General features: G+C 39.4%; 1 protein-coding gene across 6 annotated transcripts in view; it reads left to right on the top strand.

Annotated features, from left to right (window-relative positions):
• LOC118402033 (histone-lysine N-methyltransferase 2C-like) overlaps window positions 1-18,277 on the top strand; it is a 131,426-nt gene that overhangs the window by 22,928 nt on the left and 90,221 nt on the right. For all 6 annotated transcript variants that reach the window (XM_052476893.1, XM_052476891.1, XM_035799857.2 and 3 more), the window contains exon 4: window positions 17,366-17,525. In XM_052476893.1, coding sequence (XP_052332853.1) covers window positions 17,366-17,525 — 160 coding nt within the window. The remainder of the gene's footprint in view (window positions 1-17,365; window positions 17,526-18,277) is intronic.

Genomic DNA, 18,277 nt, shown 5'->3' with positions numbered 1-18,277 from the left:
ATGATGAACAGAGAGTAGCAGTAGCGTAAAGAGGGGTTGGTGGGACACAATGCAGATAGCCCGGTTAGCCAATGTGCGGGAGCACTGGTTGGTCGGGCCAATTGAGGTAGTATGTACATGAATGTATAGTTAAAGTGACTATGCATATAACATAAACAGAGAGTAGCAGCAGCGTAAACGAGGGTTTGGGGGGGGGGGCACACAATACAAATGGTCCGGGTAACCATTTGTTTACCTGTTCAGGAGTATTATGGCTTGGGGGTAAAAACTGTTGAGAAGCCTTTTTGTCCTAGACTTGCAGCCAAATACATATTTGGCTACAAGAGGAGCCATTGCTCTTTCGCCCATGAGTATTTTTAGTTTTTCCTCTGGGTTTAATAAGTTAACATTTTGAATAAATGTAGTAATTTCTGTGAATAATTCATATCTTGGCGAGGAGAATTTCTCACCTTAAAGGATAAAGTGCATCTCTGTTTCTACCTCTCCTGTTGTGTGGTGACCACTTACACACTCATCTTTGGGTAGCCATGTCTTTTTATGTCTACCGGTTTCTATTGCCAATTGGTGGTCACTCAGCCTGTACTTGGTAAGGATCTGTCTCTGCTTTGTATCTCTGACAGAGTATAGATAATCAGCCAATTCATATTCTCTGTTTAGGGCCAGATGGCAATTTAGTCGGCTTCGGGATTTTGTTTAGTTTTTCCAATTTTGTAAATATGAGTCCTTTGATTGGTTCATTTTGTTTATTGGAATTATTTCTTTTGAAGCAGTGCTGGTGTCAGCTTGGTTGGTTAGGTCCAACACCAGCTGACTGAGAGGGCTCGTTTCTGGGCTCAGCTCTTGGGTTTGAAGTGCTTTAAATTGCAGATTGGAATTTGGACATAAATTTAGATGTAGGCAACATTTTTATGATCTTTTCTGTATTTTTATTATCACTGGAAAGCGGCCCCATTCTGCCCTATGTGCATTAGTTGGTGTATTTCTCTGGACTTTTCCGACAGAATTCTGCATGTAGGGCTTCAATTGGATGTTTGTCCCACATATTAAAGTCCAGGTTATTGAGTGGTCCCCAAACCTCACTTCTGTAAAGAGCTATTGGTAGGATTACACTGTCAAATATTTTGGTCCAAATTCTAATTGGGATGTTGATATTGAAAATGTTCATTTTTATTGTATATAATGCTCTGCAGGCTTTTTCTTTGAGCGCATTCACTGCCATATGAAAGTTTCCCCATGCAGATATGGTCAGACCAAGGTATGTGTAATTTTTAGTGTGTTCAATTATGGTGTTGTTCAGGGTGAATTTAGATTTGTGTTTCTAACATCTATTTTTTTCGGGGGGAAAATCATGATTTTATTTTATTTTTTTAATTTACTGCCAGGGCCCAATTATGGCAATATTGCTCTAGAATATTAAGGTTCTGTTAAAGACCTTCTTTGGTTGGTGATATAAGTACCAAGTCATCAGCATATAGCAGGTATGGTTTACCTCTGTGCCAGATAGTGTGAGTCCAAGGGCTGGAGAGTGGTCCAATGTGTGCTAATTCATTGATATAAATGTTGAAAAGATTTGGCCTCAAACTGCAGCCTTGTCTCACACCATGACGTTGTGAACGGAATTGAACAATTTAAAGTGTGCTGTTGAACAACTCAGGTGTGCTGTTTTTCAGCATTTAATTTCTGATGTTATCTAGACCACAAGCCTTCTTTGATTTTATAGATTTGAGCTTTTCATTTTGTTCTTGTTGGGTTACTGGGTAATTTTAATGGATTTTGGTTGTTTTTAATGAATTTCTAATTGGTTTTGTTGTAAGTCTTTTTGTGGGATGTTTTTGTATAGATTATCAAAATAAGTTTTCCAAATTCCTTCATATTGTATGGCTAATTCTTGTGGCTTTGTCATGCTCGTTCCACATGTCCCAGAACTGATTTTGGTCAATTGCGTTTTCAATTTCATCAAGTGGTATAATTCAATTTCTTGCATTTCAATGTTTGTTTATACTGTTTCAGAGTTTCAAAGTATTCATAGTGTAGTTCTGGGTTGTTTTGCTGCTTACGTTTTTCATTTGACATTTGTCTTAGGTGTTTTAATTGTTTTACATTCGTTATCAAACCATTTTTCAGAAACTTTTATTGTGCTGTTTTGACCCCACCTGTATGGTTGGTTTATGTTGTAGAGTTTATTGTGCTGTTTTGACCCCACCTGTACGGTTGGTTTATGTTGTAGAGTTTATTGTGCTGTTTTGACCCCACCTGTACGGTTGGTTTATGTTGGAGAGTTTATTGTGCTGTTTTGTTTAATGAATATTGCCGGTTAATTTCTTCAGAAACATGTTGATCTGGCTGTGATCTGACAATGGTGTCTGTGGTCTGACAGTGAATGCACTAATGGAGGAGGGGTCAATGTCGGTGATGGCATAATCGACTACACTTGTCCCAAGAGCTGAGCAGTAAGTAAACCGACCTAAAGAGTCCCCTCTGATTCTACCATTAAGCATGTACAGGCCTAAAGCTTGACAGAGATGCACTAACTCCTTCCCATTTTTGTTCAGTATTTAGTCAGGACTGTTTCTATTATTTATAATAGGGCTGCTGTACAAGGAGGGGCGTCCAAATATGTGGTGGTTACCTCCCACATCAGTGTCGTCACGCTCAGAACCTTTTCTTGCATTGAATTCTCCACAAGGAAGCACTTTACCCTACCCTGTAATGATTTCTGTATGGAAAAAAAACTGATCATCATAATATAATGAATCTGAAGGGGGATCATAAGCTGCACATATGTATACATCATTTCATTCGGTGCTAAGTCCTGCTTATGCCAAATGATGATTCCACTTGAGTCCCGGCCCCGTTTAACATTTTTATGTTTTATTGATGGTAGTACAATTTCTCTATAGCCTGAGGGACACTGAGTATTTGTCTCCATGACACCATGTTTCCAGTAGGATTATGATGTCCTGGCCCTTGATGTTTTTATTCAATTCAGGACTTGTTTTATAACCAAAATGTGAAGAGTATAGGCCCTGGATATTCCAAGAGCTGATAGTTAATGATCTCATAAGTGATATTCACTGGTTTGAGTAAAGTACATTGAAAAAAATATATATATCTATATACACACACACACACACACACACACACACACACATACACCATTACATATAATTATTATTATAATACCAGTGCCAATAAAATAAAGAATTGTTGTAAACAAATTCGTAAGAATGGAATAAGATTGCACCAAAAATAAGTACAACGCAATGCAGAGTTGCAAAGAAAAAGCCATATCTCAGACTGGCCAATAAAAATAAAAGATTAAGATTGGCAAAAAAACACAGACACTGAACAGAGGAACTCTGCCTAGAAGGCCAGCATCCCGGAGTCGCCTCTTCACTGTTGACGTTGAGACTGGTGTTTTGTGGGTACCATTTAATGAAGCTGCCAGTTGAGGACTTGAGGGGTCTGTCTCTCAAACTAGACACTCTAATGTACTTGTCCTCTTGCTCAGTTGTGCACCGGGGCTTCCCACTCCTCTTTCTATTTTGGCTAGAGCCAGTTTGCGCTGTTCTGTGAAGGGAGTAGTAGCGTAGCATTGTAGCGTTGTACCAGATCTTCAGTTTCTTGTCAATTTCTCACATGGAATAGCCTTCATTTCTCAGAACAAGAATAGACGGACGAGTTTCTAGACATTTTTTCTAGCCTTTAATCGAACACCCACAAATGCTGATGCTCCAGATATTCAACTAGTTTCTAAGCCAGTTTTATTGCTTCTTTAACCTGTTGCGACGAGCCATCCCGGATCCGGGATTGTGAATACAGCCTCAAGCTCATTACCATAACGCAACGTTAACTATTCATGAAAATCGCAAATGAAATGAAATCAATATGCTAGCTCTCAAGCTTAGATTTTTGTTAACAATACTGTCATCTCAGATTTTCAAAATATGCTTCTCAACCATTGCAAAACAAGCATTTGTGTAACAGTATTGATAGCTAGCGTAGCATTTAGCGTAGCATTTAGCATTAGCATTCAGCAGGCAACATTTTCACAAAAAACAGAAAAACATTAAAATAAAATCATTTACCTTTGAAGATCAGATGTTTTCAATGAGGAGACTCTCAGTTAGATAGCAAATGTTCAGTTTTTACAAAAATACTATTTGTTTAGGACAAATCGCTCCGTTTTCTGCGTCACGTTTAGCTACGAAAGAAACCTGTATCCAGGATTGTGTAAATCTATCCGCAAGCTCATTAGCATAATGCAACGTTAACTATTCATGAAAATCGCAAATGAAATGAAATAAATCTATTTGCTCTCAAGCTTAGCCTTTTGTTAACAACACTGTCATCTCAGATTTAAAAAATATGCTTCTCAACCATTGCAAAACAGGCATTTGTGTAACACTATTGATAGCCTAGCATAGTATTATGCCTGACATGCCTGACATTCAGCAAGCAACATTTTCACAAAAAACAGAAAAACATTCAAATAAAAATAATTTACCTTTGAAGAACTTTGAAGAACTTCAGATGTTTTCAATGAGGAGACTCTCAGTTAGATTGCAAATGTTCAGTTTTTACAAAAATATTATTTGTGTTGACAAATCGCTCCGTTTTCTCCATCACGTTTGGGTGAGAAAAAAAACGAAAATTAAGTCATTAAAACGCAAACTTTTTTCCAAATTAACTCCATAATATCGACAGAAACATGGCAAACCGATGTTTAGAATCAATCCTCAAGGTGTTTTTCACATATCTATCGACGATAAATCCATCGTGGCAGTTGACTTTCTCTTCTGAAGAAATGGAACGCACATGGACCTAGAGATTACGCAATAATTTCGACACAGGACACCGGGCGGACCCCTGGTAAATGTAGTCTCTTATGGTCAATCTTCCAATGATATGCCTACAAATACGTCACAACGCTACAGACATCTTGGACGAACGGCAGAGAGCATAAGCTCGTTCATGGCACATTCACAGCCATATAAGGAGACGATAGAAAAACAGAGCTTCAAAAATTCTGCTCATTTCCTGTTTGAGTTTCCTCTTGGTTTCGCCTGAAGCATGAGTTCCGTGGCACTCACAGATAATATCTTTGCAGTTTTGAAAACATCAGAGTGTTTTCTTTCCAAAGCTGCCAATTATATGCATAGTCGAGCATCTTTTCGTGACAAAATATTGTGCTTAAAACGGGCACGTTTTTTATCCAATAATGACATAGCGCCCCCATAGGTTGAAGAGGTTAATCAGAACAACAGTTTTCAGCTGTGCTAACATAATTACGAAAGGGTTTTCTAATGATCAATTAGCCTTCTAAAATGATAAACTTGGATTAGCTAACACAACGTGCCATTGGAAAACAGGAGTGATGGTTGCTGATAATGGGCCTCTGTACGCCTATGTAGATTTTCCATTAAAAATCTGCCGTTTCTAGCTACAATTGTCATTTACAACATCAACAATGTCTACACTGTATTTCTGATCAATGTTATGTTATTTTAATGTACAAGAAATGTGATTTTCTTTCAAAAACAAGGACATTTCTAAGTGACTCCAAACTTTTGAACGGTAGTGTACGTATGTCCCCATTGCCAGTAAAACATAATCAAGCCTATTTCTTTCACTTACTTGCTGTGCTGTTTCGTTGTTCATTTGTTCAGTCGTTTCATTCTCAACCAGGATTTCTATGGAACGCCGTTTGGGTCTTTGCTATGGAACGCCGTTTGGGTCTTTGCTATGGAACGCCGTTTGGGTCTTTGCTATGGAACGCCGTTTGGGTCTTTGCTATGGAACGCCGTTTGGGTCTTTGCTATAGAACGCCGTTTGGGTCTTTGCTATAGAACGCCGTTTGAGTCTCTGCGTGTCAAAAAATATACTATTTAACACTTTTTGACGTGTCAAATAAGCTTGTTGACCAATCAGGACCTGAATACAACATACATTTTTTACGTAATTATTACTAGAGGTCGACCGATTATTATTTTTCAACGCCGATACCGATGATTGGAGGACCAAAAAAGCCGATACCGATTAATCGGCCGTTAAAAAAAAAATGAATTTAGCCTCAAATAAATAATGAAACATGTTCAATTTTGTTTAAATAATACAAAAAAAATAAAAAAAGCTAACGTTTGAGTTCCTTGCTCAGAACATGAGAACATATGAAAGTTGGTGGTTCCTTTTAACATGAGTCTTCAATATTCCAAGGTAAGAGGTTTTAGGTTGTAGTTAATATAGTATTTATAGGACTATTTCTCTCTATACCATTTGTATTTCATATACCTTTGACTATTGGATGTTCTTATAGGCACTATAGTATTGCCAGTGTAACAGTATAGCTTCCATCCCTCTCCTCACCCCTACCTTGGGCTTGAACCAGGAACACATCGACAACAGCCACCCTCGAAACAGTGTTGCCCATCGCTCCACAAAGCGGCCCTTGCAGAGCAAGGGGAATAACTACTCCAAGTCTCAGAGCGAGTGACGTTTGAAACGCTATTAGCGCACACCCAGCTAACTAGCTGGCCATTTCACATCGGTTATACCAGCCATTAGGCTGATAGGCTTGAAGTCATAAACAGCCCTGTGCTTGCGAAGAGCTGCTGGCAAAACGCACAAAAGTGCTGTTTGAATGAATGTTTAAGAGCCTGCTGCTGCCTACCATCGCTCAGTCAGACTGCTCTATCAAATCATAGACTTAATTATAATAAACACAGAAATACGAGCCTTTGGTCATTAATATGGTTGAATCTGGAAACGATCATTTCGAAAACAAAATGTTTGTTATTTCAGTGAAATACGGAACCGTTCGTTATTTTATCTAACGGGTGGCATCCATAAGTCTAAATATTCCTGCACAACCTTTGCATTGCACAACCTTCAATGTTATGTCATAATTACGTAAAATTCTGGCAAATTAGTTCGCAATGAGCCAGGCTGCCCAAACTGTTGCATATACCCTTACTCTGCGTGCAAAGAACGCAAGAGAAATGACACAATTTTACCTGGTTAATATTGCCTACTAACCTGGATTACTTTTAGCTAAATATGCAGGTTTAAAATAACATCACTGCTCTAGAGGAGATCTGCATGGAGGAATGGGCGATAATACCAGCAACAGTGTGTGAAAACCCTGTGAAGATTTACAGAAAACGTTTGACCTCTGTCATTGCCAACAAAGGGTATATAACAAAGTATTGAGATAAACTTTTGTTATTGACCAAATACTTATTTACCACCATAATTTGCAAATAAAATTATAAAAATCCTACAGTGTGATTTTCTGGATTTTTTTCTCATTTTGTCTGTCATAGTTGAAGTGTACCTATGATGAAAATTACAGGCCTCTCTCATCTTTTTAAGTGGGAGAACTTGCACAATTGGTGGCTGACTAAATACTTTTTTGCCCCACTGTACTTCTAATTATTGATTTTAATAAAGGTATTAGTGTTTATGGTTAGGTACAGTCACTCGTCCAACGATTGTGCTTTTTTCGCAAATGCGCTTTTGTTAAATCATCCCCCAGCGTTGCATCGATTATATGCAAAGCAGGACACGCTAGATAAACGAGTAATATCATCAACCATGTTTAGTTATAACTAGTGATTATGATTGATTGATTGTTTTCTATAAGGTAAGTTTAATGCTAGCTATCAACTTACCTTGGCTTCTACTGCATACGCGTAACAGGCAGGCTCCTCTTGGAGTGCAATGAGAGGCAGGTGGTTAGAGCGTTGGACTAGTTAACTGTAAGGTTTCAAGATTGGAAACCCCTGAGCCGTCAAGGTGAAAATCTGTCGTTCTGCCCTGAACGAGGCACTTAACACACTGTTCCTAGGCCGTCATTGAAAACAAGAATGTGTTCTTAACTGACTTGCCTAGTTAAATAAAGGTATAAAAAAAATGGCGCCCAAAAATACAGATTTCCAGTTGTTATGAAAACTTGAAATCGGCCCTAATTAATCGACCATTCCGATTAATCGGCCAATCTCTAGTTATTACACATTGATCACACTATAATTCGTATTTTATGTCACAACGGTTCACCGATACGTCTGCTATGATGCTGGTAAAGTTGTCTCGTGCCACTACAATGCTGGTCATAAAAAAATCAAGCTAGCTAGCTCATGGAGGCAAACGATGTTCTTCCCCAAAGACATAGCAAAATGACAATCTGTTTCAGTGACTATAGTTAGTCAGCTAACTATATAGCTAAGTGTCATCTAAAATAACCCTAATTTATAAGACGGTTCTTATTTGATTAATGGTGGTTGGACCCATCTATGTGAAGCTTGCCACAATAAGGATTAGCCACAATAGTGGACTTTGCGGTTAGCCTTCAAAATACAAGTATGGCATAATTCTACTATTTGCATTACTGTTAAAAACAAACTTTTATTTTGAAGGCAAACCTCAAATTCCGCTATAGTGCCTGATCCTTATTGTGTCTAGCTTCACAACACATAACTCGGTGCAGTTGAACCTCACTAGCCAGATGAAGCTAGCTGGCTGCTTATAACGTTAGCTTTGGGCAACCGGGTTAAGTAACTGGCTAGCTTTTTATTTTCATGAACTGAAGTTCAATTTCAATAGGCGACCAACAAGTGGCAACCTAGCTAATACTTACTCACAAGGATTCCTAAATCATTGCTAAGAATAATGAAAATGACTGCAGGTTCTACTGGTCATTGTTTTCAGGCTGGTTGTATTGGTGCTAGCTTGGTACCAAGCTAAAACTAGCTAACCCAGAAGTGGGGATCGAACCAATTATGCTTTATTATTGTACACACATTGTTTGTGGCCGGTGTTTGCTTGTTTCATTCAGATCTAGGATGTGTTATTTTAGTGTTCCCTTTATTTTTTTGAGCAGTGTAGATTTTGGGGGGATTTGTATCATGTGATATACACTATATGCCTAGCATTTTGAAGATGCAAAATATTTTTTATTGTGAACAAACAAGAAATCAGACAAAAAAAAACAGAACTTGAGCGTGCATAACTATTCACTCCCCCAAAGTCAATACTCTGTAGAGCCACCTTTTGCAGCAATTACAGCTGCAAGTCTCTTGAGGTATGTCATTAAGCTTGGCATATCTAGCCACTGGGATTTTTGCCCATTCTTCAAGGCAAAACTGCTCCAGCTCCTTCAAGTTGGATGGGTTCCACTGGTGTACAGCAATCTTTAACTTCTTACGGGCAAGTGGGATGGTAGCGTCCCACCTGGCCAACATCCGGTGAGATTGCAGAGCGCGAAATTCAAAATACTAAATTCAAATATTTAACATTCTTGAAAATATATATGTTATACATATTCCCTGTATTTAGCGCCATCCTTCAATTCTGACCAGTTTCCCAGTCCCTGTTGATGAAAAACATCCCCACAGCATGATGCTGCTGCCACCATGCTTCACATTGGGGATGATGTTCTCGGGATGATGAGAGGTGTTGGGTTTGCGCCAGACATAGTGTTATCCTTGATGGCCAAAAATCTCAATTTTAGTCTCAGTCTCATACTCCATATGTTTGGGGAGTCCCCTACATGCCTTTTTGCCAACACCAAACACCTTTGTTATTTTTTTTCTTTAAGCAATGGATTTCTGCTGGCCCCTTTTCAGTAAATCCCAGCTCTGTGGAGTGTATGGCTTAAAGTTGTCCTATGGACAGATACCCCAATTGCCGCTGTGGAGCTTTGCAGCGCCTTCAGGGTTATCTTTGGTCTCTTTGTTGCCTCTTAATGCCCTCCTTGCCTGGCATGTTTGTTGTGGTGCCATTTTCTTTCCATTTTTTATTAATGGATTTAATGGTGGTCCGTGGGATATTCAAAGTTTCAGATATTTTTTTATAACCCAACCCGGATCTTTTCTTCTCCACAACTTTGTCCCTGACCTGTTTGGAGAGATCCTTGGTCTACATGGTGCAGCTTGCTTGGTGGTGCCCTTGCTTAGTGGTGTTGCAGACTCTGGGGTCTTTCAGAACAGGTGTGCATATATATACTGAGATCATGTGACAGACCATGTGACACTTAGATTGCACATAGGTGGACTTTTTAAAAACTAATTATGTCACTTCTGAAGGTATTTGGGTGTACCAGATCTTATTTATGAGCTTCATTGCAAAGGGGGTGAATATATATATATATGCGATTTTTATTTTTTGAATAATTTTTTAAAACAAGTTATTATTATATTTTAATTTCACTTCACCAATTTGGACTATTTAGATTAGATTCCATTAGATGAAATCCAAATAAAAATCTATTTAAATTACAGGTTGTAATGCAACAAAATAGGGAAAACGGCAAGGGGGATGAATACTTTTCCAAGGCACTGTAATATCGGCCGATTCCGATATGTTCACCGATATATCGTGCATCCCTAATCCTCACCATTACATCAGTACTACAACTACCATCATCATTACTATTACTAGCACCATCACAAAACTGCTATCATTACCATCACCATACTACCCGTACCACTACTATTTGGAATATTAATCACAACAAAAGTAATACCAATAATAGTTACAACAATAATACTAATAATAAGTAAGTTACTGTTTACTATACAGATGTTATTATTCATTCTCCCTCAAGCTATGGCAGACATACATATTTGGCTACAAGAGGAGCCATTGCTCCTTCGCCCATGAGTATTTTTTGTTTTACCTCTGGGTTTAATAAGTTAACATTTTGAATAAATATAGTAATTTCTGTGAATAATTCATATCTTGGCGAGGAGAATTTCTCACATTAAAGGATAAAGTACATCTCTGTTTCTACCTCTCCTGTTGTGTGGTGACCACGTACACACTCCTCTTTGGGTAGCCATGTCTTTTTATGTCTACCGGTTTCTATTGCCAATTGGTGGTCAATCAGCCTGTACTTGGTAGGGATCTGTCTCTGCTTTGTATCTCTGACAGAGTAGAGATAATCAGCCAATTCATATTCTCTGTTTAGGGCCAGATGGCAATTTAGTCGGCTTTGGGATTTTGTTTAGTTTTTCCAATGTTGTAAATATGAGTCCTTTGATTGGTTCATGATTGTGTTTATTTGAATTGGTCTGATATGATCAGACCAAAGTATGAGTCATTTTTTTGTGTGTTCAATCATGGTGTTGTTCAAGGTGAATTTATATTTGTGTTTCTGACATCTGGGTTTTGGTCTGGAAACTCCTGATTACATTTTTCTGGGCAACATTGATCTTGAATATTAAGGTTCTGTTGAAAACCTTATTTGGTCGGTGATAGAAGAACCAAATCATCAGCATATAGCAGGTATGGTTTACCTTTGTGTCAGATAGTGTGAGTCTTGGGGCTGGAGAGTGGTCCAACATGTCTGCTAATTCATTGATATAAATGTTGAAAAGGTTTAGACTCAAACTGCAGCCTTGTCTCACAACTCAACGTTGCAAAAATAATTGTTCTTTAGTTTTTGATTTTTATTGCACACCTGTTTTCTGTGTACATTAATTTTATAAAGTCATACACCTTACCACCAAGCCCACTGTGGAGAATTTTGAAGAATAGATCTTTGTGCCAAATAGAATCAAATGCTTTTTAAAAGTCAATAAAGCAAGCAGAGATTTTGCCCTCTTTTTTTGGTGAGGTGTTTATTCATTAGTGTGTCTAAGGTGTGTATATATGGTCAGTAGTGTAATGGTTATGGAGAAAGCCTATTTGACCTTTACTTGTAAGACAAATTCTTGAAGGAAGGTTTTGATTCTTGAATTGAAAACGCTACAGAAAACCTTTCCAAAGTTGCTGTTTATGTAAATTTATGTAAATCTGATTTGAGGAGATGGGGGAGATGAGCCCCTGGTTCCAGACATCAGGAAAGCAGCCAGAAGTTACACTGAACAAAAATGTAAACACAACATGTAAAGTGTTGGTATCATGTTCTGTGAGCTGAAATAAAATATCCTAGAAATGTTTAATATGCACAAAAAGCTTATTTCTCTAAAATTTTCTGCACAAATTTGTTTACATCCCTGTTAGTGAGCATTTCTCCTTCACCAAGATAATCCATCTCCTGACAGGTGTGGCATATCAAGAAGATGATTAAACAGGTTCACCTTTATTTATTTAACCCTTATTTTACCAGGTAAGTTGACTGAGAACACATTCTCATTTAGAGCAATGACCTGGGGAATAGTTGCAGGGGAGAGGAGGGGGGATGAATGAGCCAATTGGAAGACAATAAAAGGCCACTCTAAAATGTGCAATTTTGTCACACAACACAATGCCACACGTCTCGTGTTTTGAGAGAGCGTGCAATTGACATGCTGACTGCAGGAATGTCCACCAGAGCTTTTGCTAGATAAATTATTAATTTCTCTACCATAAGCCGCCTCCAACGTCATTTTAGAGAATTTAGAATTTAGAGAATCTAGCAACTTCGCACAGCCATTAAAGAGGAGTAGGACAACATTCCACAGGCCACAATCAACAGTCTGATCAACTCTACGTGAAGGAGATGTGTCACGCTGTTTGAGGCAAATGGTGGTCACACCAGATACTGACTGGTTTTCTGATCCACGCGCATGCATACCTTTATCTTTGACCAACAGATGTATATCCTTATTTCCAGTCATGTGAAATCCATAGATTAGGACCTAATTAATTTATTTAAATTGACTGATTTCCTTATATGAACTGTAACTCAGTATAATCTTTTGAAATTGTTGCATGCTGCATTTTAGATGCTCATTCAGTGTAGTACCATGTTGAACAATTTAAGCACAGCATTTTGCAACTCAGTTGTGTTGTTTTTCAGCATTTCATATCTCATTTTATTTAGACCACACGCTTTCTTTGGTTTTATAGATTTTAACTTTTCATTTTGTTGTTGTTGGGTTATTGGGTAATCTAATAGATGTTGGTTGTTTTTAATGAGTGATTCAAGGATATTCAATATTTCTTGAATTTGTAATTGGTTATGCTGGAAGTCTTTTTGTGGGATGTTTTTGTATAGATTATATTAATTTGTCTTCCAAATTCCTCCATGGCTAATTCTTCTGACTTTGTCATGCTTAAATTGTTCCACATGTCCCAGAACATATTTTTATCAATTAGGTTTTAAATTTCGTCAAGTGTCTTAACGGTATAATTCAATTTCTTGCATTTTAATGTAAAGTCGTGGCCAAAAGTTTTGAGAAATATTAATTTTCACAAAGTCTGCTGCCTCAGTTTGTATGATGGCAATTTGCATATACTCCAGATTGAAGAGTGATCAGATGAATTGCAATTAATTTCAAAGGCCCTCTTTGCCATGCAAATGAACTGAATCCCCCAAAAACATTTCCACTCCATTTCAGCCCTGCCACAAAAGGACCAGCTGACGTCATGTCAGTGATTCTCTCGTTAACACAGGTGTGAGTGTTGTGACGAGGACAAGGCTGGAGATCACTGTATCATGCTGATTGAGTTCGAATAACAGACTGGAAGCGTCAAAAACAGGGTGGTGCTTGGAATCACTGTTCTTCCTGTCAACCATGGTTACCTGCAAGGAAATACGTGCCGTCATCATTGCTTTGCACAAAAAGGGCTTCACAGTTAAGGATATTTCTGCCAGTAAGATTGCACCTAAATCAACCATTTATCGGATCATCAAGAACTTCAAGGAGAGCAGTTCAATTGTTGTGAAGAAGGCTTCAGGGCTCCCAAGAAAGTCCAGCAAGCGCCAGGACCATCTCCTAAAGTTGATTCAGCTGCAGGATCGGGGCACCACCAGTACAGAGCTTGCTCAGAAATGGCAGCAGGCATCTGCACGCACAGTGAGGTGAACACTTTTGGAGGATGGCCCGGTGTCAAGAAGGGCAGCAAAGAAGCCACTTCTCTCCAGGAAAAACATCAGGGACAGACTGATATTCTGCAAAAGGTACAGGGATTGGACTGCTGAGGACTGGGGTAAAGTCATTTTCTCTGATGAATCCCCTTTCCGATTGTTTGGGGCATCCGGAAAAAAACTTGTCCGGAGAAGACAAGGTGAGCGCTACCATTAGTTCTGTGTCATGCCAACAGTAAAGCATCCTGAGACCATTCATGTGTGGGGTTGCTTCTCAGCCAAGGGAGTGGGCTCACACAATTTTGCCTAAAAACACAGCCATGAATAAAGAATGGTACCAACACATCCTCCGAGACCAACTTCTTCCAACCATCCAGGAACAGTTTGGTGACAAACAATGCCTTTTCCAGCATGATGGAGCACCTTGACATAAGGCAAAAGTGATAACTAAGTGGCTCGGGGAACAAAACATCGATATTTTGGGTCCATGGCCAGGAAACTCCCCAGACCTTAATCCCATTGAGAACTTGTGGTCAATCCTCAAGAGGCGGGTGGCCAAACAAAACACCACAAATTCTGACAAGCTCCAAGCATTGATTATGCAAAAATGGGCTGCCATCAGTCAGGATGTGGCCCAGAAGTTAATTGACAGCATCCCAGGGCGGATTGCAGAGGTCTTGAAAAAGAAGGGATCAACACTGCAAATATTGACTCTTTGCATCAACTTCATGTACTTGTCAATAAAATCCTTTGAGACTTATGAAATGCTTGTAATTATACTTCAGTATTCCATGGTAACATCTGACAAAAATATCTAAAGACACTGACGCAGCCAACTTTGGAAATTAATATTTGTGTCATTCTCAAAACTTTTGACCACGACTGTATGTTTATACTGTTTCAGAGTTTCAAAATAGTCATAGCGTAGCTCTGGGTTGTTTTGCTGCTTATGTTTTCCATTTTCCATTTGTCTTAGATGGTTTCTAATTGTTTTACATTCGTTATCAAAAAAACAAACATTTCAGCAACGTTTAGATTTTTCTTTCTGATGTTGTATTTCTTTGCTTTTCTCAGATTTGCTTTTGATCCTCTTTTTTAAAATATTCAATGGATTTTTCTAGGAGTTGAATTGACATCTTATTTATTGGTGAGTTATTGAAGACCTGTATAGAGCTAATTTCATTTGAGTTTGTTTCATTTAATTTCTCTGCACTGTTTGAAGCCTATCTGTACGATTTGTACATTTTGTTGGGCTGTTTTTTTGAGTGAGTATTGCTGGTAATTTTTTTTCTGAAACACTTTGATCTGACAATGGTGTCTGTCGTCTGACAGTGACACTAATGGAGGAGGGGTCCATGTCAGTGATGTCATGCCTCCCTCTCTCTCTCTCTCTCTCTCTCTCTCTCTCTGCCTCTCTCTCTGCATCCCTCCTGCGCTCTCTCGCTGCCTCCCTCCTGCGCTCTCTCGCTGCCTCTCCCTCGCTGCCTCTCCCTCGCTCTCTCTATAGTTGGAGGGATTCTGTTCATTTTGCCAATGGCTTTTTGTTCTCAGCTGTGTGTGTGTGCGTTCGTGCTGGGGGTGAGAGTTGTTATTTTACCTTGCTTTAACAATGGGTATGGATTTTTTTGTTCGAAGTTCCCAATTCTGAATAACAAGTTACACAATCACTCTATTCTGTTATTGCATTTAATGACTGGCCTCTAAAGTTCCATTTTGGCTGTTCTTGCAAGCTGACTCTGCAGTAGCATACTTTCTGCTTTCTCACCAGGTAGTTGGATCAAAATGGAACTTCCCTCACAATGTGTCTTTAAAATAGTCTTGGCCCTTCATGCGGTGTGTACAACTGAGGTCAAGAACATACAACCTATGAATAAAAGGGTCTACACCGAGGTCATGACATAACATTAGTACCAATCCTTCCTGTGTCTGTTTCACTCTCCTTTCTTGTAACGTTACCATTTCTTTCAAGCCAATCGCCATAGCAATTGGTTATTCATACATTGCTGACCATCAAACCTGAACACGGAACTCTACACTACCTGTCCAAAGTTTTAGAACACCTACTCATTCAAGGGTTTTTCATTATTTGTAGAATAATAGTGAATACATCAAAGCGATGAAATAACACACATGGAATCATGTAGTAAACAAAAAATTCTTAAACAAATATATTTTATATTTGAGATTCTTCAATAGCCACCCTTTGCTTTGATGACAGCTTTGACACTCTTGGCTTTCTCTCATCTAGCTTCACCTGGAATGCTTTTCCAACAGGAGTTCCCACATATGCTAAGCACTTGTTGGCTGCTTTTCCTTCACTCTGCGGCCCGACTCATCCCAAACCATCTCAATTTGGTTGAGGTCAGGTGATTGTGGAGGCCAGGTCATCTGATGCAGCACTCCATCACTCTCCTTGGTAAAATAGCCATTGCACAGTCTGGAGGTGTGTTGGGTCATTGTCCTGTTGAAAAACAAATGATAGTTCCTCTAAGCCCAAACCAGATGGGATGGCATATCGCTGCAGAATGTTGTGGTAGCCATGCTGGTTAAGTGTGCCTTGAATTCTAAATAAATCACCAACAGTGTCACCAGCAAAGCACCCCCACATCATAACACCACCACCTCCATGCTTTATGGTGGGAACAACACGTGGAGATCATCCGATCACCGACACCGTTGTCTCACAAAAACACGAGCGGTTGCTCCAGACCAAAGGACAGATTTCCTCCTGTCTAATGTCAATTGCTTGTGTTTCTTGGCCCAAGCAAGTCTCTTCTTCTTATTGGTGTCCTTTAGTAGTGGTTTCTTTGCAGCAATTTGACCATGTAGACCTGATTCACACAGTCTCCTCTGAACAGTTGATGTTGTGATGTGTCTGTTACTTGAACTCTGTGAAGCATTTATTTGGGCTGCAATTTCTGAGGCTGGTAACTCTATTGAACTTATCCTCTGCAGCAGAGGTAACTCTGGGTCTTCCTTTCCTGTGGCGGTCCTCGTGAGAGCCAGTTTCATCATTGCGCTTGATGGTTTTTGCGACTGCACTTGAAGAGACTTTCTAAGTGGTTGGCCTGCTTTGGATGTACCAAAGCAGGCCAACCACAGATCACAAACCCAAACCACTCCGAGGTTACTGGTCAGACATCCAATTATAGGCCAATGTTCAAAGTCTCTGTGTAAAATGCTATTCCAGAGGCCAATAGCCACGACAGTGTTTTCAGGTTTATAGTAACACTCTGCTCTGTTTGTCTGATGTGTGTCATTGGTGGTTCTGTCGACGTTGTTGTTGTCATATATGACAGGCAGCCTGCCTCTGGGCTCCCCTTGGGTTTACAGCAATCAGTGCTCTAGCATATGGTCTCCAAATTCCCACCATCCATCTCTTTCTCTAACAAAGTGGGTGTTTATGTTTCTAACCTGGAGTAAACTGCATGGTTTGAAATGTCATGTTAACCATTGACACAAATATACATTACTGGTAGGATTATATAGAAACATACTTGTGAGATTCTATGCGTAGATATTCATGTTTCTCTACACCTAAACCCTTTCCCCTGTGTCTCCATCCACCATCAGATACACCAGCCAAGCAGCCTGTGGAGAGTGTGGAGGTGGGTGCCACTGAAGGACCAGGGGAGGGGGAAGAGAAGCCCTCTTCTCCCCAGGTCCAGAGCCCTCAGACTTGTGAAGCAGCTGAGATTTCTGGTCCTATCACCAACAGAGGAGTTAAAAGCAGGTCAGTCTGAGAGTTCCATCACAGCAAGTCATGGCTATGAGGGGTGGATCTGTGTTTATGTACGGTGTATATTGATTAATGTGATACTTTTGGTCGTGTAGTGTATGTGGAGACCTGCTTGTCGAACATCTCATTCCAAAATCATGGGCAATTAGTGCATTCGGAAAGTATTCAGACCCCTTCACTTTTTCCACATTTTGTTACATTCCAGCCTTATTCTTAAATTTATAAAATATGTTTTTCCCCTCATCAATCTACACACAAACCCTTAATGGCAAAGCGAAAACAGGTTTTTAGAAATTTTTTCAAGTTTTATTACAAATAAAAACAGAAATACCGTATTTACATAAGTATTCTGACCCTTTGCTATGAGACTCGGAATTGAGCTCAAGTGTGTCCTGTTTCCATTAATCATCCTTGAGATGTTTCTACAACTTGTTTGGAGTCCACCTGTGGTAAATTCAACTGACTGGACACGATTTGGAAAGGCACACACCTGTCTATATAAGGTCCCACAGTTGACAGTGCATGTCAGAGCAAAAACCAAGCCATGAGGTTGAAGGAATTGTCCGCAGAGCTCCGAGATGAGAGGATTGTGTCGAGGCACAGAACTGGGGAAGGGTGGCAAAACAATTCTGCAGCATTGAAGGTCCCCAAGAACACAGTGGCCTCCATCATTCTCAAACTAAAGAGGTTTGGAACCACCAAGACTCTTCCTAGAGCTGGCCGCCCGGGCCAAACAGATTCATCGG

Source organism: Oncorhynchus keta, chromosome 23 (assembly GCF_023373465.1).
Source record: "Oncorhynchus keta strain PuntledgeMale-10-30-2019 chromosome 23, Oket_V2, whole genome shotgun sequence".
Classification (NCBI taxonomy): domain Eukaryota; kingdom Metazoa; phylum Chordata; class Actinopteri; order Salmoniformes; family Salmonidae; genus Oncorhynchus; species Oncorhynchus keta.
Note: the sequence above shows the minus strand (reverse complement) of the source record. Positions and strands in the feature narration are given on the sequence as shown.